General features: G+C 40.0%; 1 protein-coding gene across 1 annotated transcript in view; it reads left to right on the forward strand.

The window, feature by feature from the left end:
• Positions 1–25863, forward strand: part of LOC117777906 (cadherin-18-like) — a 147064-nt gene that overhangs the window by 92128 nt on the left and 29073 nt on the right. Inside the window, exons 5-8 of the mRNA XM_034613002.1 lie at positions 9761–9928; positions 12902–13089; positions 15721–15974; positions 19312–19448. Of these exons, the coding sequence (XP_034468893.1) occupies positions 9761–9928; positions 12902–13089; positions 15721–15974; positions 19312–19448 (747 nt within the window). The remainder of the gene's footprint in view (positions 1–9760; positions 9929–12901; positions 13090–15720; positions 15975–19311; positions 19449–25863) is intronic.

Genomic DNA, 25863 nt, shown 5'->3' on the forward strand with positions numbered 1-25863 from the left:
AGGTACAAATAGGCACATTGGTCAATACTTTACAACTTTCCCTCAAGGCAATTGTGGTGTGACACAACATGAAACATGGAGTGGACTGAGAGCTAAAACAGCTGATACAGCGGTGAAATAAATTAGACGCTATAATACCTAAGATGTCTGTGACAGAAAAGTCACGTCAGAAGTCTTTTTAACGTACAAACTGCTGATCTCCTGGGATTTTCACTCACAACAGTCTCCGGGGGGGTTTTTCTCAGAATGATGAGGAAAATCTTTCTGCTGAGGCTGCACATGGTAGAGTCACAATCTGGAGTCAACAGCATGAATCCAAGGAGCCAACCTGCCTCTTGTGAACAGTGCAGGCTGCTGCTGGAGGTGTGATGGTGTAGAGGAGGATTTCTTGACACACTTATATCCCCTAATATCATTTATCACGGTTCGAATGTAACAGTGTATCTGCGTACTGTTGGTGACCATGTTCATCCCTTCATGGTCCCAGTTCACCATCTTCTAATGGACTCTTGCTGCAGCACAATTGTCCATGTCACAGAAACACTCGTAAGATAAAACAAAAGCATTGCTTGCTTCTTGAGAGTGACAATAATCAGTGAACTGTCTCTTTCTTGATTTGAACACAATAACATCAGGTGTTTCTTTGCAACTACAGTGGTTAATATGCTGCTCCTTTCTCTGCTTTAATGTTAATTGCATCACACACACTCTACCTTTGCCTACTTTCTACAATATGCTTGTATTTCCATTTTTCTAGTTCTAAAAATCCTGTAGCAGTAGTGGCAGCCTAGTTGCCAAAGAATTTAATTTAATCATTCGAGAAATGTTGAAAGATTAATAACTAAATAATACATTTAAGATGTTAAATACCTGTGCCGACAATCCCCTAAGAACATGAAAGCAGACACTATTCCTATTCGTAGCTTCCCTTCCCCCTAGCTTTCTGATCTGTGTCTGTCTCTAAAGAAGTGAAAAATATCCTCCCCTCATCTGTTCCTCCGCTCTTCCTCACTCTCTGTCTGCGTGCGACAGATTACAGTAAAAAATGGGACTGGGGCAAGCATTAGAAAGCTGCATTCATAATGTCAAGTGCTCTTTACTGAGTAGAATTTGCAATCAAATGCATTTCCCTTGCATACAATCCTTGTATTCTTTGGGCTGCTCTCATTTCAGAGCGGAGCGGGCGGCAGGATGTGCACGGCTCAAGGTCTTTTTTTGGTTTTCTGCTGGTGGAGGCCAGTTTTATGTCATTCTGTCAAAAGTACTGAAGCATGGATTATACAGCCGTCTGGGAAAAGATGTCCCTTCCAATCAAATTCAAGATTGGCACAAAAAACATAAACACATCAAAATAAAACCTAGTGAAAACTAATTCCACCAGTCTCAGTGCTGATCTTACTCCCTGTCTGATTTAGCAGAGTTGATCTATACCCCTGCTAACACAAGATTCCGCCAGTCCATGGCTACTTTTTTTTCTCTCTCTCTCTCTCTCTCTCTCTCTCTCTCTCTCTCTTACCAGTCCCCTACTCTCATTTTCAGACGCTCTCTACTTCCTTTTGTCCTCTGTCTTGCTCGCTCACTCACTCACTCACTCACTCACTCACTCATGCACTCACTTACTCAGTCCCTGTCTGTCGCTCCGGATATGTCCCTCCCCCGGTCCCTCTGTGTAGTACAGGTGCATAATGTGTGCTGCCTGTCCTGACCAGGCTGCACTGTATCTCTGTGCTCAGTCTAAAGGGGCTGATAAGGCCAGATGGCTCTCTGCTTTGTAAGCCTGTGAAGCGAGTAATGCAGTGGAGCAGAGCCTCCAGGCTCAACACTGCCTTCATCTCATGTGGGAGAAGTGTGTGTAGGGTAAGGGTAGAAAGGGTGTGTGTGTGTTTGTGTGTGTGTGTGTGTGTGGTTCTGTCCTCGTTAGAACCAGTTCAGACCTTCTTAGTGTGAATGTATTTCAGAATGAGGTCATTTTGACTAGATTTCACTCCTTCAGGCTGCTACTTTTGCCATTACCTTTGTTTTGCATGCTTGAAACTCGATCTCTTAAAATCACCCACCTCGAAAATAAACCGTACGGCGCACAGAAAATATTCCTTTTGAATATAGTACATGTGTGACTTACTGCATTTCCAGTAATTGGCCTCAGAAGACAAGTGGACTGCAAGTGCATTTTCAGAACACACTCAAATAATGAGCTCATCCACTGGCTCATGCCACTGTGACTCAGTTGCTCTTTTGGTGTGAAGTACACCTGAAGAGGGACAGTAACACAGCAACAGTCAGTCAACGGAACTCGTCTGAAAGTAGAACATAAGAGAAAACACATGTTTATGGCATCATAGGTGTCAACTATAAATACAGTTGTTAGTCCATTAGTTTTACTGTGTGTGAAATAAGAGAGTGAGACTTTGGCATTCTATTTAATAGTTGCCGCACATAAATAATTAACTTAAATTAAATATAAAACAGGACATGAAAATTTAAACCCCAAATTAGTCACAAAGTTATTTTCAATAATATACACTCAAAGTAAATAACACAATAGAGGGGTTTATTATAAAATTCAGAGGATGCACATGCTTAGAGATTAATTTATGTTCAGGAGGGGTAATGTCTCCCCTGCCTGTTTGTTTGTTATGAACTCTGAATGCCATTCTAGTTTCATATGTGAATACTTTTTTGTAATACCTTGTTTGAAAGCTCTGGAGGTCCTCTTAAGTACTTTTTTGTTGTTGCAGCAGAAAGCATTCAACATCTTACTGTTATCTAGCAGCTGTCTTGTTCCACCATAGTAACATGTAGTCTGTGGGTCAAAAAACAAACATGCATGGACAACTGGAGGCTAATTTTTCAGAACAAAAGTCCACTGATATGTGTAAATATGTGTCTTAACTGCAAAAGGTCTAGGAATAATGAGCAGAAGGAAAACTCAAGAGTATTCTCTTTACAATGATACCATGAATATGCATGAGCTCTGAACGTTTTTAGAATGATAAACAGTATCCAGTTTTAAAAATGAGAACAAATGCACATATAGTTGTTATGACATGATCCTTAAGGGATTTGTGCGAGTGGGAGCACAGACTGTGTGGGTTGTGTCCAAGCACACACATGAGCACACACATGCTATTTTGGTTCATGTATGTGCTGCAGCACAAAGTGCAAAAGGGCTGAGTGAAGGTGAATATACTAGGTCAGAGGGGGTGGTGATTAATAAACACTCTCTGCCTGTCTCTGTACTCTGACTACATGTACAGATGCTCCCTCTCTACACGTGATATAACCTGGTTATATATACACCCGGTGTTAATATGTGTCCACAGTGAGATTTTATTGCTCGGTCCAGGTCACAGGACCACCTCCTCTCGTTTGCACAGGTCCCAAAAAAAAATTAAAGAATTGGGAATTGATAGTCATTCATGAAGCTGTGTTTTTGTGTTTGTCTGCCTTTCAATTGGTCTCGTCTTCACTCCGTCCACACGTGTCTGCTTCCTTTGTTTACTGGCTAATGGCTGCCAAGCTGTGTCGAACCATCGTCACATGCTATTATGTATTACTGCCCGTATTGATCGCTTCGCGTCCCACCTCTGGTAGTTTGGCCAAACGGATCACAATCTATTTTCAGTGCATCTTGGGTATATTAACACCTGCACCTTTAAGTGGTCAAGTGCTATCCAATTGTAATCCAATCACCCACATCACATTCTAAGGCCAGGGGGATTTGGGATGTCTGAAACAGCAGCTAAAAAAAAAAAAATTACCATGACTTCTCCAGCAAATCATACAAGTTTTATCAACTGTTGGCATAAATAGCATAAACAGGGACAGTACCAAGTTTTAGCCAGCTAGTGATATGTATATATGTGATTTAAATGCAGCTTTGCGTAGTTCACTTTTCAAAATAGGTCCTTATTTATCTTAGACGACCTGTTATGCAGACGCTCAGTTGAGGCGTCTGAGGAGTGTAACAGGCAATATTAGCTACTGCTCCCTTTAGAGGACTCTTTAAAAGCCTACTATGTTCTAATTGGCCAAACATCTGGAGGCTTGCCGAGGGGCATTACACTGAGCACTCAAGAGCACCGCTTCTTCCTCTGTAAAACTGTAAAACAAAGTAACTAGTAGTAACTGAAGCTCAGGAGGAGCCGTGCCTGGAGAGGATTACCGTATAGAGAAATCCATGACGAGCTGAAGTAGAACAAACGTTGCCTTCTGCGAAGTGTGGAGCATGAGTTTTTGTCCTACTGGGATTATTTTACCACATTATTTAAAAACTTTAGCCATGTTCAATACAGTGTTTCCCATTTATTATCTAGACCGTTATGGCTCAAGTTTTCACTGCCCCAATTTCACAATGAACAAAGTCATTTTTCTACTTATCATAATAACATGAGAGATCTCTAACTTGGTGTGTACAGCACTATTTGCAGCCATGCTCTCTGTGGTGCTGTTGAGCTACTGCATGCTTGCACTATGATCCATTATGTGTTCACCATCCAGGCAAAAAATCCGACCTCATCGTTTAGGCTGCAGTTGTGGCATGCAATACAGTTCTTTCTCTTAACTTATCTTCCACTATTTAGTATGTGTAACTGTCACTCGGAATCTGTTGCACGTGCGAGTGACCTAGATGCGCGAGGACTTGCACCCGCGTTACCACCATCGATTGAATTAATTTAGCAGGAAACGCTGTAATATGAACAGGTACGTGACAGAATTTAGGGAAAAGCATAATAGATCCCCTCTAATGAAGGCAGACTGGGTTGTTGATCATGCAGCATGAACTGAAAAGCATTTCATAGAACATAAAGCAGCTGTGGATAACAGATACAGCAATAATCACTTACATCCCTTTATAGATCATTGCAGACTAATTTGCAGATGTTCCTGTGAGACCTCATTAACTGTATGCAGATTTTAAATGCATCTGCTGAGTGGGGATTGTCTAATTAAATTAGTTTATTAACATTTTCTGCATCATTCTGGTGTTGCTCTGCATATGCTCGAAGTATTTTGTTTCTTCTTGAGGGCAAAATCATCAAATTAGTTGCAGATTGACTCTGCATTCCAGACATGATTCTGAGACATTTGTTTCCAGCACTTCTACCAAAATACCAACAACTGGCAACAACTGAATGAACGTCCCACCTGTTTGTTCCCGGCCAGCCCGCCTGTGCTCTGCACATAGGCACCAAAATAACACACAGACAGGCAAAATGAATTTTAAGGTCAGAAAATAGTAAACAGTTGTATAACACCTGGCATTTCACCGCCACAAAACGGCCCAGTAGTATATAATGTATATAAGTACCCCACTGTGCAAAATAATTGAACCAATTTATCTCAGATACAGAGTCTGTAAAGTAGTAACCAGGAAGCTCCACTTCCTGCTGTAGGAAAGGAGAAAGGAAGAAAGGACATCACCTTGTAGTTTATATGGCATTCAATGCAGGCTGAACCGCTCTCTGCCTGTGAATTAATGCTTGGATCTCAAGAGCAATATCTCCTGCAGGTTAGATGTGTATGTTCTGAGGGGGAGGAGGCTGGTAGCTACATTTTAAGATATATGTATTTGAAGAGTATAACCTGCAGGACTGAGATTAGTGTAAAAAGTGGTTGGGAACAACCCTCTGATCTGAAGTCTCAATATGGCTGTCACTTTAGCTTTCAGTTGCTTTAAAACACTTTGGTAACACAGAGTACAACATTAGAAGTCCAACATCTCGAGATCATTTTAAAGTTTAAACAAATTCAGGAGTGACACCATGTTGAATCCTTCCTCTCATAGACTCCCATTAAAAAAGATGCTCTCAAAAGGATGTACAGCCACAGTAATAAATCACCTTGGCTCAGACCACAGGTCATATTGAATTTGAACAGGGCGCTGCACTGTGTACCAACACACATGACACTAGTGACTTTTGTTTACACACATTACATTGCACATTGCACATTCTCATTGCACTCCTGTTTTGCATTTTGCATTTACTTTATTTTTTTTCTATATATATCTTTTATATCTTTTTATTTTATATTTGTTTTTTTCATGTGTGTAGTACTTATTGTGTTTTTATGTTTTATGTTCCTTGTATGCACCTATATACCAAGGCAAATTCCAGGTAGGTGTAAACCTACTTGGCAATAAATACTTCTGATTCTGATTCTGCTTCTTTAAATCTCTCATGAGGTATTGTTTTCTGTTGAAGCACAGATTGTGCTTGTACAACATGTATGGAGAGACATCAAACTAAAATTCTATAATGGAGCCCTAAAATGGCAAAATACCTAGATAACTTAAAGATAATCTGTCGCAGGTAAAAATTTGCCTCACAGCCACTACTTTTTAAACTAAGTTTAAGTATTTGAGTATAATTTTACTGCAGGCCTTAACTCATGGTGGAGTATTTTTACACTTTTACTTAGGCAAGTGATCTTCTCCCACCATTGATCCTAGACATAAAACCTGTTAGTACAATGTAGGCTTGTATATAACTGTAGTTTTTGATACAGAATCCTGATTGAAAGGCTTGGACATTGGTCGGGTGATTTTGTGAGCGGCCTGGACTGGTTCTCTTTGGTGGTAGTTTGTCTTTGTTGTTCTTCTGTGTCGTGTGGTGAGCCCAAGGGTTCTGTCTTGGGTCCTATACAATTTCACTTGTATATGTGTCCTTTCAGTCATATCATTTTAGCAAATACAGGTAAAGTATCTCTTACCAGTGTAATGCTGGTTTTCAACTGTATGTCTCTTTTAAGCCTGATGAAACTGACATACTCTCTTTCATAAAAGACCAGTTGGTTAACAACTTCAAACAGCTAAATGAGTGAGGGATGATTGATTGCTCACACGACTCTTATACGTTTTTATCAGTTCAACACTGTGGAATGCTTTTTAGACATATAGTCTGCAGTCTCTGTTGAAGAGGCCTTTAAGAAGCTAGAGACCCATTTATTCAAACTGGCCTTCAACTCACTTATGGGGTTTGGTCTTTTTAATGTTTTTTTCTGTTACTTATGTTATACTGTTTCTTTTGTGGTTTCATCTTTAATAATATTACTCTGTGACTTCTCTAGGAGAAAGCAGCTGCTCTGAATAGTCTTGTGATCCATTTAGAGTCAGATAGTCACTTGGCCACAGAGGTAATCTTGAAAATAACATACCTGTCTCCAAGAATTTGAATTCATGTAAATGTTTCCATCATTTACGTGTTGTGGTGTGATCTGATATACACAGTTATGCTACATATATGTGTTCAAATATGAAACATAATTCATTTCAAACTTACCTGCTACAGGAGGAAACACATTGTTTCTTGGCTGCACGTCTTGACTGCAAAATTATTTAAAATGAATACATCTAAAATTGATTGTTTTATGGTGCTGACTGAGCAGCCCTCTAAAATATCTTTGTAGTCAATTTTGCTCATCCACTATGTAAAAATTTCATTTAATTTTTGATTTATTTTTATCAGTAATTGAGATTTGAGATCTGAGACTATGCAGTTGTTTATCAAATATTAACATGCATAGATGATGAAAAAACATTTCATTTTGAGAAGTAATATTTTGACTTGACCAGACTCATTGTATAGTGACCGGTACGATTTTGATTTTACATGTATATAAAAAGTGTTGTACCAAATAGGACTGAGCAAACAATAAGCAAACAGGAACACAAGCTGTGTCAAATCTATTTTTAGTTTTCAAGTTCTCCAGATATAAAAAATATTTCCTCAAACAATTTAATAATACAATGGGTGATTAGATCACATTAAATAAGACAAAGGTATTTTAATTAAATTGCCTTTAATATTGATAATGCCAACTATATTTCATGAGGCAATGTAAAACATGAAAAGTGAAATATATTATTAACTAGTAAAATGTATCTGGTCTGTGTAGTGAATTTAGAATGAGCCCAGGAAATTGACAATGTTACAGTTCAAAATAGACACCAGTAATAGTAAAAGTAATAATAAGTAGCATGCAATACTTAAAATGTAAGGAGATATAAAATATATAAATTGAATATAAAACTCATATACCGGGTAACAGAATATGTGCAGTGTGAACATATGCTCAGTGAAATAGATTGCACATTAGCCATTGAATTTCACAGACAGATATGAATATTGCCCAGTTAACAAGTGGAACTTGAGTTAAAGTGCAGAAGTCCATTAAAGGTGTGTGTGGTCTACTGGGAGCACGGCTGGTTGTACAGTCTTACTGCTGCAGGAAGGAACGACCTGCGATACCTCTCCCTCAGACACTTAGGGTGGATCAGTCCGTGGCTGAAGGAGCTGCCCAGTGCTGTGATGGTGTCCTGCAGGGGGTGGGACTGGTTGTCCATCAGAGAGGACAGCTTCACCATCATCCTCCTCTGTTAAACCACCTCCACTGGGTTAAAGGTGGATGGAGCTGGCCCTCCTAATCGGACTATCCGGTCTCTTCCTGTCAGCAGTGGAAATGCTGCTGCCCCAGTAAACTACTCCAAAGAAGATGGCCGATGAAAAAAAACAATAAAAAAAGAACCAAGTTAGACGTAGTTAGAAAGAAAAAAAAGCTATACGTGAGCGAGAGCTGCCGTAACAGGCTGCCACTGGAGAGGCACCATAATGCACCAGCAACATAAATGCCACACTTAGTGACTGCCTGCATCTAGAAGCCACAGGGGCTAACAATTTAGTTTGTAACATAATGCAAGAAATGAAAAGACATAAAAAGCAAAGGTGAGACTGTTGGTATTATCGACACTTCAATAGAATGGCACTCCGTTGAGTGCAACAGTCCCCTTAAAAAATCCCATTTAAATCCACTATATCCAAATTTGTAATTGGATCACAGACACACTCATGGATATCAGTTCCCTCAATATGTAAGTTTTCATTTATCAAAAATAATGGGGGGAAAAAACACCCTTTTAACATTAAAGCATGTGATTTAAAAAATGGGCTCTTCTTTTGAACATTGTAAAAACAACCCCATTTTTGAAGTCAGCTATTTTTACCTGGTAAGCATCAGCATGTTAGCATTGCCATCCAACTGGGAGTGTTTGTCTTTCCAACATCAATGTGCAATTGACTCAATAATCCAGAGACCTCACAGAAACACATTCAATTAATTTTTAACATGTTGCCCTTCAGAACATCACACTTTATTAGGAACACCATACTAGTACAGGGTAGCTCCTCCATTTTCTCTCAGCTCCCTTAAAGGGATGGTTCACCAAAAAATGAAAAGTCACTCATTATCTCCTCACCACTATACAGATGCAGGGCTTGGTGAAGTGTTTGATTTAACAAAACACTTTAGGAGTTTCAGGGGTAAACAGCGTTGCAGCCAAATCCAATTCATTTGAAGTAAATGGTAACCGATTTTTCAAACTTAAAAAAAAACCAGGAAAAAACAGAAAACTCCTCTATACTGCTCCTGTAGTGTCATCCAAGTGTCCGCTTGCTCCAACATTCAAATCCGTCGAGAGATGACGGAACATTTTTCAGTGTAATTTCTTCTGTAATATTTCTACATTTTATGAATAAGTTTCAAAAGAGTACAGAAGAAATTACATGTGTTATTTTTGTCATTTATCTTTAAAACCTTGCTAAAAAGCCAACTTTTTTTAGTACTCTTATTTGGTGAATTAATCCTTGAGTCAATTTAATCAGCATTGATAAACAGTTATAATGATGTACTTTTATAACATATTACCAGATTAAACATTGTGTTAACCTTTTTCTACTTTGCCCTCTCATCTTTATAACAGGTATCATCCGAACAGCAATGTCCAACATGGACCGAGAGAGAAGGGATCACTACGCTCTGGTGATCCAGGCCAAAGACATGGCGGGCTCTGTTGGAGGACTGTCCGGATCCACTACGGTCAACATCACCCTCACTGATGTCAACGACAACCCCCCAAAGTTTCCACAGAGTAAGTTTCCAACCTTGCTCCTTCACGATACACAGTTTATCTCTGACAGCAACAAGGGCCGCCTAATCTTTCTCCTGTGTTTATGCACCAAATGTTTTGTTGTTGTGGTTCAGTAACTCAGAGAAGTAGATGCATGATTAAAGATTTGATCTTGATATACATACATTGAGAGAGTGTCTCTCCATTAACCTTGGAAAAGTGTAGCCTCAGCAGCATTCTACTGCATGCACAGGAAATTCAGCAGGAAGAGGAATCATTTGAAGAAGGTGTGGAGCTATTGATGGTTGTTTATCACAGTGTCCAATGCTGCAACTGGGGAAACAAACCTGAAAGGGATAGTTCACAGCAAAATGAAAATTCACTCATTATACAGTACTCACCACTATGCCGAGGGAGGAGTGGGTGAAGTGTTTGATTCCGCAAAGTCTCAGGGGGTAAACAGCGTTGCAGCCACATCCAATCCAATTGAAGTTAATTGGACCTCTTCTTCAGACGTAAAAAAACAACAGAATATAAACATAACTTCCATACTGCTCCTGTGGTGTCATCCAAGTGTCCACAAGCCCGAAAAATACTTGGCTCGAAACAGAATAATTTACACCATGTGTTTAGCCTAAATGTGCTCTGATATCCTCCTCTGAGCCGCGTTCACGTTCTCAAGGACACACCGGAAAACCGCACACACTCTCGCCCAAGGGCACGTGCACGGTGTGCATTTGCATGGCTACGTACGCTAGCATCGCTTAAGCTTAAAACACGGTGTAAATGAGGCCGTTTAAAGTTGAATTTGAATGTCGGGGCTTGCGGACACTTGGATGACACCACACGAGCATCTTTTACTACGTCTGAAGAAGGGGTCACTTTGGCTGCAACACTGTTTTGTGGACTCAAACACTCGGCAAAATAGTGAGTAGATAATGAGTGAATTTACATTTTAAGGTGAATTATCCCTTTAAGCTTGTTTTTCGTCAACCTGCAAAATGAGAGCTGTTTCTACAACAAAGTGACCAACACCTGATAATGTCCCACAGATGTAGTTCCACAAAAATCGACTGTGCTTCCATTGTAAAGTTGGAAAACACAGACAGCTTCTATTCCACATGTGGACGCAGGTCAAATCCACAGAATATTCAAAGATATATAACTAAACATGACAGGTCACAGTATGAAAACCTCTCCACACCTAGGCACGTTTTTAGGATAAGCTACATTGTTTACCTTGGGCCCCGTTTTGCTTTTAAAGCAGTAGGTGTTGGGAGCACAGCCTCAGTGGGGGTCTCTGAGCGCACCTGCAATCTTGTTTCCTGAATACGCAGCAGCAGCCCATGAGTGTGATGTGCAGAGACATGTGTGGTTATTCTGTGGCAGTGGTTTAGTGCTGTTTGCATGTTAAACACAGTGGACGGCAGTGCCTCATCTCACTGTACTGTGTGTGTAGAGTTAACAACACACAGTATCTGCCCTGCTGCCTGCCGATGGTTGCAGGGATTTAATGAAGAAGAAACTTGCAGTACAGAGCAGTCGTAGGTAACAAATACTATAATGTTAAAGATAAATGCAGACTGATGTGCTGATGTTCCACATTAGGTGCTATTTTTTTTTAACACGGATTAAAAATGTTCTTTTGGCTAGAGAGGAGCACCGTTCTGTTACTTTCATTCATTGTTCACACCTGGCATTAGGATGTGTCCTACATGTGTCTCCGGAGACCCTGTGGTTTGTGATTTGATATCATTTTCCACGCTTGAAGACCAAATGATGTTGTTTAGCCAGACTTTTTTGCTGCCTCAATTCGATTGTTTTTCTATTGTACTTTCCCAGTCTTATACACCACTTAAAGCATTTTACACTTTAAGTTAGATTCACCCATTTGTGCCACATCACTCGAGCTAAATGGGAGTTCAGTTACTTTGCCCCGCTCGCCATGTTCAGCTGTTGCAAAATATTATAATGTTACTAAATACTAAATAGTCTTTAAAAAACTATAAATGTTGATGCTGTTGATTTGAATGTATCATACAAAAAAAATGGCTGAGAGTTTGTCACTTGCTATAAGGCAGCTTTTATCAGCATAGTCCAGATTTAATTTGAGCACTTCCAAACAAATAAAAAATAGATTAACAGTCCACACACACACACACACACAGAGTCGTGTCTCAGTGACTGAAGTGAACATTACACCGTCTTACATTATCTTCGTGGGAAACATACTGTAACCTTAACCTCACCATTAGATTTGATTATTTACGTTGCTCTTGTCACCTAAGGAAGACAAGTTACTGTGATTTGACCTAAAACAGATTTAGGTCCCCACAACATGAGCAATATCACACACACACACACACACACACACACACAATCCCATTTCACCCCTTAGCCCTACCCCTCCGTTTTGTGTGTTCGCGAAGTCCAGCGACATTATTCATCTTTCATTGCCACATTCAAAATCAGAGCAAACAGCAGGGGGAAAGGTTTTTATGGTAAAATAGCAACAGGATGGAAAACACTGAGCTTCCTGAGAAGTGAAAATGGAGGAGTAACCAAATGACTTATGTCAAACTTTGCTGTGTTGCTAAATGTTTGCTTGTTGTGATAGTTTGCCATTAACCCCTTGTCCATATTGGTCAGACTCCTACTGGCTCAATGGAACAATACTGCAGAGCAAAGCTTAAAGCCAGCCTCTGTTCATGTGCACCAAATTATGTTTGGCTATCTTTAACCAAATTAGATTTCTTATCTTGCATGTGACATTGACTTTAACCACAAAAATTTAAGTTTCAAACCTGTGTGTTACTGAAATTATCGGCTAAAACATCACCATTTTAATGCCACCATCAGGTTGCCTGAGTATTGGATACGTTTGGTGTGTTTGAGATCCGGCCACTTTAAGCAGATAATCATCATCAATCATAAATAATGAAGATAACCATCAAATTCAAATATTGGACTGTTGTGTTGCTGTTGCTGTTGCAGAGAGTTACCAGATGTATGTACCAGAGCTGGCTCCATTAGGGAAGACAGTGGGCCGGATCAGAGCCAACGATGAGGACGAGGGGCAGAATGCGGAGATGACCTACAGCATCACTAATGCAGACGCAGCCTCCATCTTCACCATCACCACTGATGCTGACGGCAGGGAGGGAATCATTCAACTCAAGCAGGTAGGAATCAGAGATCACGACCCACACACTGATGCCTAGAGAAGTATGTAAGTTTAGAACATGACTGTTTAAGATGGAGCAGGAAAGAACAGACTGACACTTTCTTCTTTAGCTTGTGCTTCCATCTCTTTCACAACTGACCTGGCAGCCCAGTTTGACCAGCACTGTGATTCTTCATCCTTTTAAAACCCAGGCATGTGTAATTCTCCACATGGATTCATCCTTTTTAAACTCAGGCATGTGTAATTCTCCACATGGATTCAACAGTCCTACAGTTGTGGCTAAAATACTGTGATTGGCTTGTCCTGTAATTGCAGTGCACGATATTTAACACAGAAAAGTGAAGTTGGGCATGGTTCTATTTTCCAGATGTGGGCAGCAGTGCACATTAAGCAGCTGTGTGTTTAAAGACAAAATCATTAAGTATCAAAGTAAAACCGGAAGTGACACAAAACATGAAACAGGAAATGCTGAGAGTGTGTGTGTGTAACCATGACACACCATTCACATTATAATATATCTCTTATTATAAGATCTGTAGTAATGTAAATTATACTAGGTACGTGATTGTGTGTATATTGCACCACTTTTGTAAAGTACAGTGGATCTAGTTAATGATGTGGTTAGGGGGATTATTCTTGAATTTATTACTTACTTTGCTTCATTATTCCAGGATGTGTTGGTGAGTGACCAACACAAGGTCATTGACAGAATTTCTTTAAATTTGGTAGAAATATTTACTTGTACTCAAGGATAAACGGATCCGATTTTGATGGTCAAAGGTCCCGCTGGCCTCACAAAGTCTGTGTATGTTTTTTATCTTAAGATCAGCTTGAGGAATTGGTACAAACTTTCACTTGAACTCAAAGATAAACTGATTTTGTTGCCTAGTGTTGAAACGTTAAGGTCACAGCTAACTCTCATAGAAATATGAACACAGAAACTGCAGTGGTTGGCGGAGGCATACAACTGCAGTGCGGTAATTCTATATCCTTTTTCCTTTGCATTAGCAATCAGCTTGAGAAAACCAACGTGATACATGCACCACTACTGTTGTTCGATTTAGTGTAGAGATGACTCTCTGCGTGGTCCTGAATCACAGCGCCACTGCAGTTTTATGACGCATCTTCCTAAACATAAAGACATAAAACTAAATGGGAAAATCTAATCTTCTCTCAATGTGCATCTTTTCATTTTTTTGGCACGAAACAAAACTTTAGTAAGTTACTGTACAAAACACCAACTAGAACTGCACTCAGTAGATTGCATAACTCCTACAAGGCCCAACAGTCCCCTTATGAAACCATATTTAATTCACAAGATCTGCATTTTTATTTAGATCTGCACCATATTCCACACACACGCATAAATATCAGTCCACTAAACATGCCTGATATTTTTCAAGATCATTTCATCCTGGATCTGATCTGCAACAATGTTTTATGGGTTCTTTCCCAACCTATACCCCATCCTCCCACCAAGTTTCATAATAATCCATCCAGTTTTTGTATAATTCTGCTAACTTACAACAAAACTGAAACAAAGACATAACCTCCTTGTCAGAAATAGAAAGAGAGTTGATGATTTGACATTCTGAGTCACATGGGCTGGGCAATGAGTGAGCTACTCATATTGGAGACGCCAACATTTCATTTAAGTGCAAGTGTCCTCAAATTTGTATTTTTTATTCACTTTACACTTTACTTCTTTTCAATAAATACTGACTGGGCAGGAAAGGAAATTTGAGAGCCTGGCATGTGTGGATTTGCAGAGACAGTTCTTTGAATGTGTCGGATTAACCTCGGTAGCTTTTGAACTATAACAAGAGGGGAACCTGTCCTGTGGATTTTCACAGCCACAGGTAAAAAGTGTTTTTTATTTTCTTTGTACTTGTTTTCCAGCTGTTCAAACTTTAGAACAGAGGAAGAAAAAAGGAAGAGTCCATAATTGTTTTCTCTCTCTCGCCACAGTTTAACGTTTGCTTTTGTCAGCATGAAGTAATACTTTGTAACCTGGGGACATCAAACTTTTTTGTGAAAAATTATGTATAGATTTTTTTTGTGGGGACCATTGCTGCAAAGAAAGTCTACAGAATAAAGTTTGTTCACAGGAAAGCATTGTGAAGTTTATTCATCATCAAAGCAAATTCAATCTTGGATTTTTTTGTGCAACAATTCTGTCAAAATTGTCCAACCAAGAATGCCAGGTAGAGTGAAATTGTCCGACTCTCAATCTCGTGCTCCATGAAGGTGTTGTTTTTTTTTTTACCTTGAAGTACACTTACTGGAAACCGGTGATTTGCTGAAGTGATAAACAAAATAAAATAAAAAAATTCAAGCACAAATGATGTTGTCCTGCTGAAGCTGGAACCCAGGGAATCTTTCAAGCAACAAAACGTCTAAGCACAGGCAGGGGCTTTTTGAGTCAGAGCGCAGGGTTTCGATTGAAAGTGTGAAGTAAAAATAAACATTTCATTAACCCATCCATCAGTACTATTGCAAACCAAACTAAACCAGTCTTTCCATGGCCGGTGTAGGCTTTGAAACCAGACTGGTTTGTGTAATTTCTACTTTATCTATCCTGTGAAATGTGTCCTCAGTGTGATTAATATGTTTTCGGTTTCCCCTGCAGACCCTGAACTATGAGAAGAGAAAAGTGCACACGCTCAATATTGAAGGCTCCAACACACACCCAGACTCCCGCTTCTCCCACTTGGGACCATTTAAGGATTCCACATCGCTGCGGGTCATTGTGGGGGATGTGGATGAGCCTCCTGTCTTCTCCATGGATTACTACATTATGGATGTGTATGAAAACTCACCTGCCGGCACCCAGGTCGGCACTGTGACTGCCGTGGACCCAGACAGCACCAACAGCGCTGTCAGGTAAAAGGAAACAGGAGGAGACGTGAAGCGTGTGCAAGTGTTTTCTCGTGTGTATGTCTTGAATAATTTGGAGTCCAGGGGTCCCAACAAGAAAAGAGGCTTCAGGTTCACTGAAGTATTCCACCACTCTGTAAATACTCCATTTCTTGTGTCTGTTTTGGCACAGGACCAAGTGCCCAGTGGGGCTTTCTCTCATCCCCCGTCCCCTCAGTATCGGCAAGTAGAAGGAACAGTGTGTTATGATAATTACTGTGGCTCAGTCTGTGCTAACTCGCAGGTGAACAATGGCCACGGGCCAAGCCCAAAAATCCCCCTGTAGTTTGATGCTCTCTTTCTCTTTTTGTAGCTAACTGATACTGGTGTGCATTGGGCCTGATCTTATCTGGATTTGTAGCCTAGTGTTTTGGCACTTGGGAGTTGTCCTGGGCAGGAGCTGCGCTTGTAAACACAGTTTTATTCCAGGGCCATCACATTGGAGTTGTTGACATCAGAGAGACTTTGTTCGCAAGGTCCCACGACAGGACTATTGTGCTGTCTTTGAAGATTGACTTGTCCACTATCCTTAAAAAACATATTTACAGTCCATCCTAGTGCTCAGCGCCATTACAGGATGTAGTGTTCCCTGTGTACAGGAGACATGTAGCAATGCGGACTGTAAAGGTGTGGAGATAAAGGTGACTGATGGGCATGTAGCACTCCTGAGTTTTATAACTATAACCGATCTTTTCATAACCTTGAACAGGCTTTCAAGTTGCCTTACTGTAGCCATTCGGAATATATGTGTTTACCAAACTGTTGTTGAAATATCTCTTAACCAGGGATATGTCAATTTTAATAATGTTATTATATATATATATACACATTTAACAGCTCAGCAACCACTCACTTACTATTACAAATCACATTCCCAGTGATTCTCACATTCACACTGAAAAACATGTCACCACGAAGGCTCACTGCATCCAAGATGTTAAAGGGAATTCATGATGAAAATCCTACTGTATCATCAGCTTTATAATCATTGGAAATAGGGCTGGAAGATATGGCCAAAAAGTTTAATACTTGTTCAAAACACTTTTTTCCCAGTTTGGGATTCATGATTTCAATCTTTTATTTTTCCCTTCAAAATACAGCGAGACTTGAAACGTAAATTTTACAAAAATTTAAGATTTGCGGAAGAAAAACAAAGGAGATGCTCTACCTGAAACGCAGTCATCAAATGCAGGTTCTTCCACACAGCTGTGCACTGGCAGTACTTGTAACTTCAATAAAGTAGATTACGCACATCCACTGTAATGATCATTCTCAGCAAGCAGCTTATCACAACCCATAGTTGCATTTTATGATCAGGCTACCTCTAGCGGCTGTAGTAATTATGGTGGGAACAAGGGAGGAAGTCAGGTAGGGAAATATAAAGTGCAACAGTGTTAGGAGGAAGGAGGATCTTTATAGGCACTACATCAGGAGCAGCTCCTCTGGGTCACATCACAGCATAGACACAAACAACCTTCCTGCAGAAGTACCATGACTATGTATATAATATATACCTATATTTATAACAGTTTTCTTCTTAAATTTCACCCAGGTGGTCTACCTAAATTCAAATAAATTTCTGATATAAATATTCTTGTAAATTCGTTGGACTTAAGGGTCCAGGGTGTAGCATTTAGTGACGTCTTGCAGTGAAGTTGCATATTGACACCAACTGAAACCCCTCACTCCATCCCTCCATTTCCAAGGGTGTTTGAAAACTGCAGTGGCCTAACATAATAAGTGCGAAAGCCTTTTCATGGTTTAATAAGTAGCAGTAGTAAGCAAGTGAATTAAACTGTAACTCATCATCCATTTTTTTATGGCTAGACTTGATCTATCCATGATACAAGAAAGCAATGAGACAGAGCAGGGCGTCTGACGGAGGGTACAGGAACTTGGTTTGGGTCTTGAAGAGTCGTAGCATTTATTTACTGACAAATAGCATAAACTGTGCATACATTTCCACTACTTGTTCAAAACTATACTACTAACTTGTAACTCTCACCCACCTACCACACAACTTCCATTCTGAACTAATCCTTAAAGCAGCTGCACTGTGTAAGAATATTCAGTGTCAAACCTTTACACTTACTGCACTTTACACAGATGATGAATCCGTATAATTTGCTTTTTTACCTACTGCCCATATACTTGTCTCTAATGATGTGCAATATAATTGATTTCAAAATGGTGCACACTGAGTCAAGGGCAGCTTGACATGCTAGCAATTACCAGTAACCCATCACAGATCCCAGGTTTGATCTTCAACATTCAAAAGTCTAAAAAAAATGCTGCTGTCACTACAGCTTAAAGGGGACATAGCATGCATATTTTACCACAAGTTGATATGGTTCCTTGGGGTCTTAATGAAATGTCTGTAACATACTTTGGTCAAAATACCACAAGGATCATATAAAACAGCACCCTTTTTACCCTGTATAAAACAGCCCTCCACAGAGTGACCTGTTTTGAGTGCCTGTTCCTTTAAATGCTAATGAGCCAGCTCCCCCCTCTCCCCCCATGATTTTAAACGATATAAATTACATATTTTATATGATATAAATTATCAAATATGCATCCCATACTTTGTATTCCCCTTCTGTTGTCCTGGAGTTTTAATTTTCCCAATCACATAATTAAATGTCCCCCTCTGCCCATCCACTACAAGCACACAAGCAGACAGACAGAGAGAGAAAGAGAGGTGGGGGTGGGGGGGGGGGGCTATGAAGACCATCATTTACCCCCGAACCCCGACATTCAACGGGTACAACAACAAGCGGAGAAAGCAGAATCGCGGGCTGACCTTATATATACAGTCTATGGGGCTGACCAGCGGAGAAATGCTCGTCCCGTGTGAACAGCCAGGCGGCTGCGCGCTTGAGAACGGCGCTGCGCTGCCTCGCAGCGGCGCTTCCGCGTCCGGTGTAAACCCGGCGTAACGAGTGGGGGGGCTCTGTGTGTGTGTGCCAGTGTTACAGTAGTGCTGAACACTGCGGAAGTCTTCCACACTGCTGGCTGTGTGGCGCATGTAATATACCCATGCCAGTGGTATGGGTATATTACATGTTGACCCTCAGGTGTTTCAGAGGCTCAAAAAACAAGAACCAGTGATGTAAAGCTTTAACATGTTACGTCAAAAAGACAGGGCTTCAAAATTCATAACCTCCATCAATGTATTGGTGTTGACGACTTTCTGTGGACCTCTGTGTCGCACAAGGATCATGTGGCAATGGCTCCTGTGTTATCTTATGATCTCAAAAATTGTGCATTTAAAAACAGCTACATTTGATCTTCTCTATCACAGGTACTTCATAGACAATGAAGAGGATAGACCTTTGTTTTTCACCATTGGGGTGAACAGCGGCATCATCAGGACTACTGGGGTTCTGGACCGGGAAGACAGGGCGTGGCATAACATCACGGTGATGGCTGCAGAAGTTGGTAAGTTCACAGCAACAGCACACAGCATCAAACTGTCACACTGTTTTCTCTGTATAGCCATCCACCAGCAGGACACCCATTTATTTCTCCCTCCAGCTTTCAAACAGTGATCCCTCCATCAAGCTATTCATCCTTTCTTCACTGCATGTGTCCTTAAAGTGATCCCAACATGCCCCGAGTTGTTTGTTTGAGTGTGTTGCACTTTTTTCACGACATCTAACTTTTTTCTACTATCGAGGTTAAATTTATTTATTTTATCTTGTTTTTGCAGGAGTTTCTGTTGAGTGTAATGAAAAACAAAACCAAAAAAAGGCCAGTTCCAGCCTTTAGTCGTTCTACTTTCACTTTTAAACACTTGCAATGTTCTATTTATGCCTGCTCCCTGCAGAAAAGACAAGTGGAAGGCTTTTAGCGTTGACTGGAAAAAAGAACAAAGTAAAAACCAGGGTAAAACTGATATTTCACAAAATACCTGTCAATTTCTTTCTTCTACTTCTAAAGCTGTGAAGCCTAACATCAACATTTTTATATCAGCAACAGATCAAATGGCTGTGTAATGTAAAAACCACTTGCTTAAAGTGACAACTGCTGTGTGTGACAGTTGTTTAATTATCAACAACTCTGCATTTCCCCTCAGCTCTACACGTCAGAGGGACCTTCTCCATGGAAGTGTATAGGGACTGTATAATATGCTTCCTAACAGCTGTGTCATTTTCCACAAATGCATGTTTTTTGGATTATGAAGAAAACTGTGTATATTCGCACTATAACTACCTAACCAGTACCTGCTGCAGACAAAGTTAGCTTCTCGCTGGTGAACGCAGATGAACCTTTAGCCACTGATGTTGCTCTGTGTCTGATGAATGTGTGTCAATGGGCATTATTTTGGATTATCAACCCAATACAATTTACATCTCAGTTTTGGATTGGTTGAAAATTGCACATTGTAATTGTGGCTCGTAAAACAAGCTTAACATTTTGGGCTGGGCATTAGTCCTTAAAATACCTTTTAAGTGTGTTTTGTATTCTCTGTCTGATTTCTAGGCCTTAAAGTTAAGTTATTTTCGGGAAAAGTTAATACACAATTAGTTAAATGTCAAACTTTTAAACACTGTAAAAATGCAGGAATCTAATTACGATTAATATCTTTGACAGTAAATGTATGGTGTTATTTGTTTAATTTGTAGAAATTCTTCTAAAATATCTTTTGGCCCCTTTTCTTTACCATTCAGAAAATCAACTCTCTCAAGTCCATGTTTTTCTTCTTCATTTTTGAGTTATTAATATTTCCTTCCCAGCTTCATTCCAAGAACTTTGTATGGGGAAAATGTGAGAGTCAGAAAAACGTTAAATACAATTCTCACAACACACATTTGATAGTTTTACAAGCTGCTGTGAAATGGTGGAGAAAATCAAAGTCAGACTGGAGAAATCTCTGTTACCGTGCTCACAAGTTTAAAATCTGGGACAGAAAGCAGATCTGCTAAAGCGGATTGGGGGGGGAAGAGGATGTCTGGGGAGATCTGCAAGATATGGGGCAGCGAGACCATGAAGGGGTTTGAATGTGAGGAGGAGAATTTGAAAGTCTGTCTATAGGTCACAGGGAGCCTGAGAAGGAATGTTTGTGAATGGATTTAAAGCCAGTAATGATTCAAGCTGCAGTCCTGTGTGAGTTTTTTAGGGATGCCAGACAAGATGGCATTACAGTCGAGACGTGACCTAAACATTAACCAGGATTTCAGTGCTGGGCCAAGTGAGTCATGCTGCGAGACCGGCACTTTTATGATATGATAATAAGGCACTCAAGGCATATATGTTGAAATGGGGATGGAATCCTCAAGGACAAGGGTGAAACATATTTTGTCATCCGAAATTGTATCAGATACCCCCGGTGATGTTATATGGGAGAGAGTAGATGCTGCTTTAGTGGATCGTTATGTAGATTTGACATTTCCCTCTGTTGGTTCGCTTGATAAAGAACATTCTCATATTGCGTTTTAATTTGTGGAATTCTGTGGAATTGACATTTAGAGATGTGACAGGGCCTCTGTGCGAAACACCACATAGATTGTGTCTGTGCTGAATGCATCTGAGGAATAGTTCTTTCTTTTTGATCCTCCCCTCTCCTCTTGCCAATTACCCTCTCTCCTACCCTTTAGTGCACAATAGTGTGAGTAATGAAGTGAGCGGGGGCATGCATAAATGCCAGGTGGCTCAGTCACCCTGATGCTGAGTCTCTGGGGATTAATCTAAGGACCAAGCCTCCCATGCAGGAAGGACACCTCACGTATAATTTAAGAATTTGAGATGTACTCCATGTCTATCCTCATGTGAACTAATGGGAATTCAATCTTAGTTTAAAATCTATCTCAATGGGAATAGAGGTTAGACAGTGGTGAATTAAAACATCTTTTTTCTCTCATACGACATGTTGGTGTTAAAGATAGAAAGGGAGAACATGTAATCTAGTTGGGTGCTGGCTCATGGGCAAAAAAAGGTAAGAAAAACGTCCTTGCTATGTTTTTATTTTAAAGTCTACTACAGCCCTCTTTCTAAACCTGCCTGTTTGTAATGGACTGTTTGCTTGGCCTGTGTTAACGCTCTGGAGCTTCTTCAGAATTATTCCTTGTCATCAGTAAGCCCTCTTTAAACAGGTCTACAAATTACTGTCACTCTTTTACTGCTTGTGTGTAGCATGTTGTGTGCATAAACATAAACAGTCTGTGGTCCAGAGTGAAGTCACAACACTGTTTTGATCCAACCTGGTTTATCTGCTATGAAAATTGAATTTATCTTTCATAAAAGAAAAGTGAATCTGCTTTATTACTCCTCACATGTATGGCTTATATGTACGTTTGAATTAATTATTATTATAACTGGTAATCTCTTTATACCCTGAAGAGAACTTGCTCAAGATTTGAGCGAAACTTGCAACAATCCAATTTAAGTGTCATCTCCCATTCTCCCTTAAACATCATTGGCACCATGACGACTACTATAAGAGTAAAAACAATTATGAGCAGAATACCTGTGTGTGTAACAAATACAGTGTGGTGGACCTATGTTGTGCACCCTAGGTGCATATTACCATCTTGATAATGACACCTTAAAATAACAGTGACTTCTGACCAGGTTATTGTTGGTCAGTCATGTAAGCACTTTTCACTGCCTCAGTGCAGTACTCTGCTGGACGTGCTCTGACCACACCTCATTTAAAGATCAGATCACAAATAGGCCCTCAGATGGGTGCAGGTGCCTATTCCTTAGTAATTTAAACAATGTGGTCAATGGACGGGAAAAGAAGATTGTGTAGGTCTGAAACAAGCACAGACAGTTGTGTTGTGATGATTTATTCAAATAGTTTTAGGCCCAATCCCATTTCACCCCTTAGCCCTTACCCTTTGTTTTGCGCGTTCACGTGTAGGGGTAGGCTGTCCCTATACCTGTTGGGATGGAGGGGAAAGCCCTAACTTGGCCCTTCAGACCCTCACTTCAAACCCAGGGCTGTGGAAATTTCCCAAAATGCCTTGTGAATCACCATCAAGCTGAGAGAGAGACCCACAAATGCAGCAATTTCTCCATTCATACGAATTTAAAAATTATGATAATGATTGCAATATCTTAGTTTAATATTGTTTCAATGAATTCTGACAATTGTTATCACAAAAACCTTTAAAAAAAGATAGCTAGTGTGATAGCGTTTTTTTTTTTGCATGAGTATTTTCACATAATTTCATGTCGTACGCCCCCCCCCCTCTGAAGACACACAATTCACTTGATTGAACCCGCGTGTATCAGCGATGTTACTGGCAGGGTGTTATACAGACCACTGCTAACAGCCTGTGTGCTTTTGATTCATACGTGAAATAATGCACAGCAGCCAAGCTTTTCAATTTCAAATGTCATTGATTCACCTGCATTAGCACAGATGTTATTGGATATTATAGGTTGGTCACTTTACTAACTGCAAACAATAGGTCTGGTTTATTTAAGATCTCAACAATGTTATTACAATGACATCCCCGGCAAAACTGTCTCGTCTGTTTACGTTAATGACTACTGATGATGTGTCGGGTTTTAGTGACGATTAATAATGATGTAACGGCTACTTGAAGTGTAGGGGCAGATTTCCACCACTCCCCCTTGTGACTCCGTTTCAAGGTGCAAGATAACCCTCGAAAACAAGGTTGTAAGGGTAGGGAGATGGGGTGAAATGGGATTGGGCCTTATTATTTAAAGGACTAAAAAAAAAATTTCCGCCAAATTTCTAAATCCAGTGTTTGACTGACAGCAGCTGTGAGGGGTATATCAGTGTCTCTGTTTGATTGACGGTAACTGCAGGGTCATCTGTGTTTGATAGACAGCAGCAGGGAACAATGGACAAACATCGTGTGTCAATGTGGCTACCTCAGTGAGTGCACATTGTGTACACTGGAGTTGTGCCTAAATTCTGTCATTATGCTGCTGTCACAAATCAAACCTGGCTGTTCATTATCACAACGCGTGAAATTAATTATCTTTCGCCAGAACATCGTCTGGCTGCTTTTCTCACTTGACATAAAAATGAACGTTTTCATTTCTTGTGTGTGGCCCTCTTTCAAATGACATGAATCTAATGCCATCATCAGCGCCACTGAATCCTTTTCCTCCATTTGTGCTGCCATTTTCACAAATTTGAAATCACATTGAAAATACAATGGTTGGCCCTTCTCTTCTGTTATCCAAGATGGCCACTGTTGAGGATGAGAATCGGCAGCATTTCACTCAACTTTATGACCGTTCTGAGAGAACCATCATGTTACTTAATAGTGCACTGCATGTTGTCAGTGAACACACTATATAGCTTGTTGTTGGTGTTAGAGTTTACAATGGTGACTATTTTTTTAATAATCTGTGTGATTTAGGACTTATATTTGAATGATGTATATATTGATCTCAGGGTCTTAAAAGTGTTTTTGACCTTCTCATAGTGGCATACTCTATTTCAATGGTAGCATCAAACAGTGGTGTCCCACTCTGCTCTGATTGGTCCAGCCTGAGTGATGAATGTGTTTGTGTCTGTATTGCTGTGCCTTGTTCTGCTTTGTGATGGTGATTTGACAATACCTGACAAAGATCTCTGATAGATCAAGAATGTTGCTTGATAAACACATTTTTCGAGTGATTAGAACATTGTGCTGATCTTTTGTCTGATTCTTTCTTTTAGTTTTGTTTCTAGACCATTTTTGTCTTTGTCGGTTAATAGTGGAAATTAGACAGGTCAGGAAAGACAGGTGAGGCAAAAACATTTTTTTCAGATTTCTTTATTTTGGTTTGGGGTTGTTCGTAGGAGGGATCGTGTTAATTTGGGTAAGAGCAGGAACTTTGTACCTGAAAAGAGAAGAGACTGTCCTTCCATCAAACACTCCTCAGCTACCAGAACCCAATTAAGGGAATCTTGGTTGGAGGAGAAGTGAAGTCCCTGAAGGAGTGACTAAATAAATAACTAAATGAGAAAAACGTGTTGATGAACATGTATTTCTTTTCTTGCAATGTGGACCAAGGACATCAACAGGGCTATTCTTGTACATTTTTAATAATTTGTTAACAAGTGAACAATGTGTATGGGAACTGACAAAAAAGGTGGGTGCTATATGATTTGCATCTCTCCAAGGACCTGGGGCTTTGGGAAGACAAACAGCACAATGCAACTGTGGAGAGCTACTGGCTCTGGCCGAGAAGATGGGACAAGGCATAGAGAGCAAGTAACTCTTGAAGTAGGTTAGCAGCATAGGCTGTGAGGGAGATGTCCCTGTTCCCTGCAACAAGGACAAGGGCCCAAAACTTCTAAGTGTGTTGGTCCCCAGCCAATGACCCTGCAGCTGACAAAGCAAGCACCAGAGGAGGTGTTAAAGGCCTGGAGACCACAGGATGAACAATAACCTGTACAAATTCAAATTCTAACTGATTTATAAGATATATAAAAAAGCACAAGCATCTATTACTACGTAACCACAACACATAAGTTTAACAATGTCCCACAATGACAAAATAAGACAAAGATGTAGTAATAATATTAGTATTTTATTAGTATTATTGGTATAAAATGTTTACAAGAAGAGAGAGAAGATGTATAAATACAAAATAAGATAGAACAGGTGCAAGTAAATAAAATACTCCGATAACATAATAAGAAAAAAATACTTGCTCATGGGGTTAACTGTCCCTGACCCATTTCCCAGTCCTCCCTGATTATATTAAAGAATTGAAGTCTTACTTCATTGTAGAAATATCTGTTAATAGCTTCTCCACTCCATGCACACTGAAGACACATGGATTGATAACAGGAAGTAGAGACTTAAATAGGCATAACAGGTATGTGTAATTTTTTTCTTTACACCTATGGATCTCCCCTGCTCTCACCATTAACATCAGC

This window comes from Hippoglossus hippoglossus, chromosome 17 (genome assembly GCF_009819705.1).
Source record: "Hippoglossus hippoglossus isolate fHipHip1 chromosome 17, fHipHip1.pri, whole genome shotgun sequence".
NCBI classification, from domain to species: domain Eukaryota; kingdom Metazoa; phylum Chordata; class Actinopteri; order Pleuronectiformes; family Pleuronectidae; genus Hippoglossus; species Hippoglossus hippoglossus.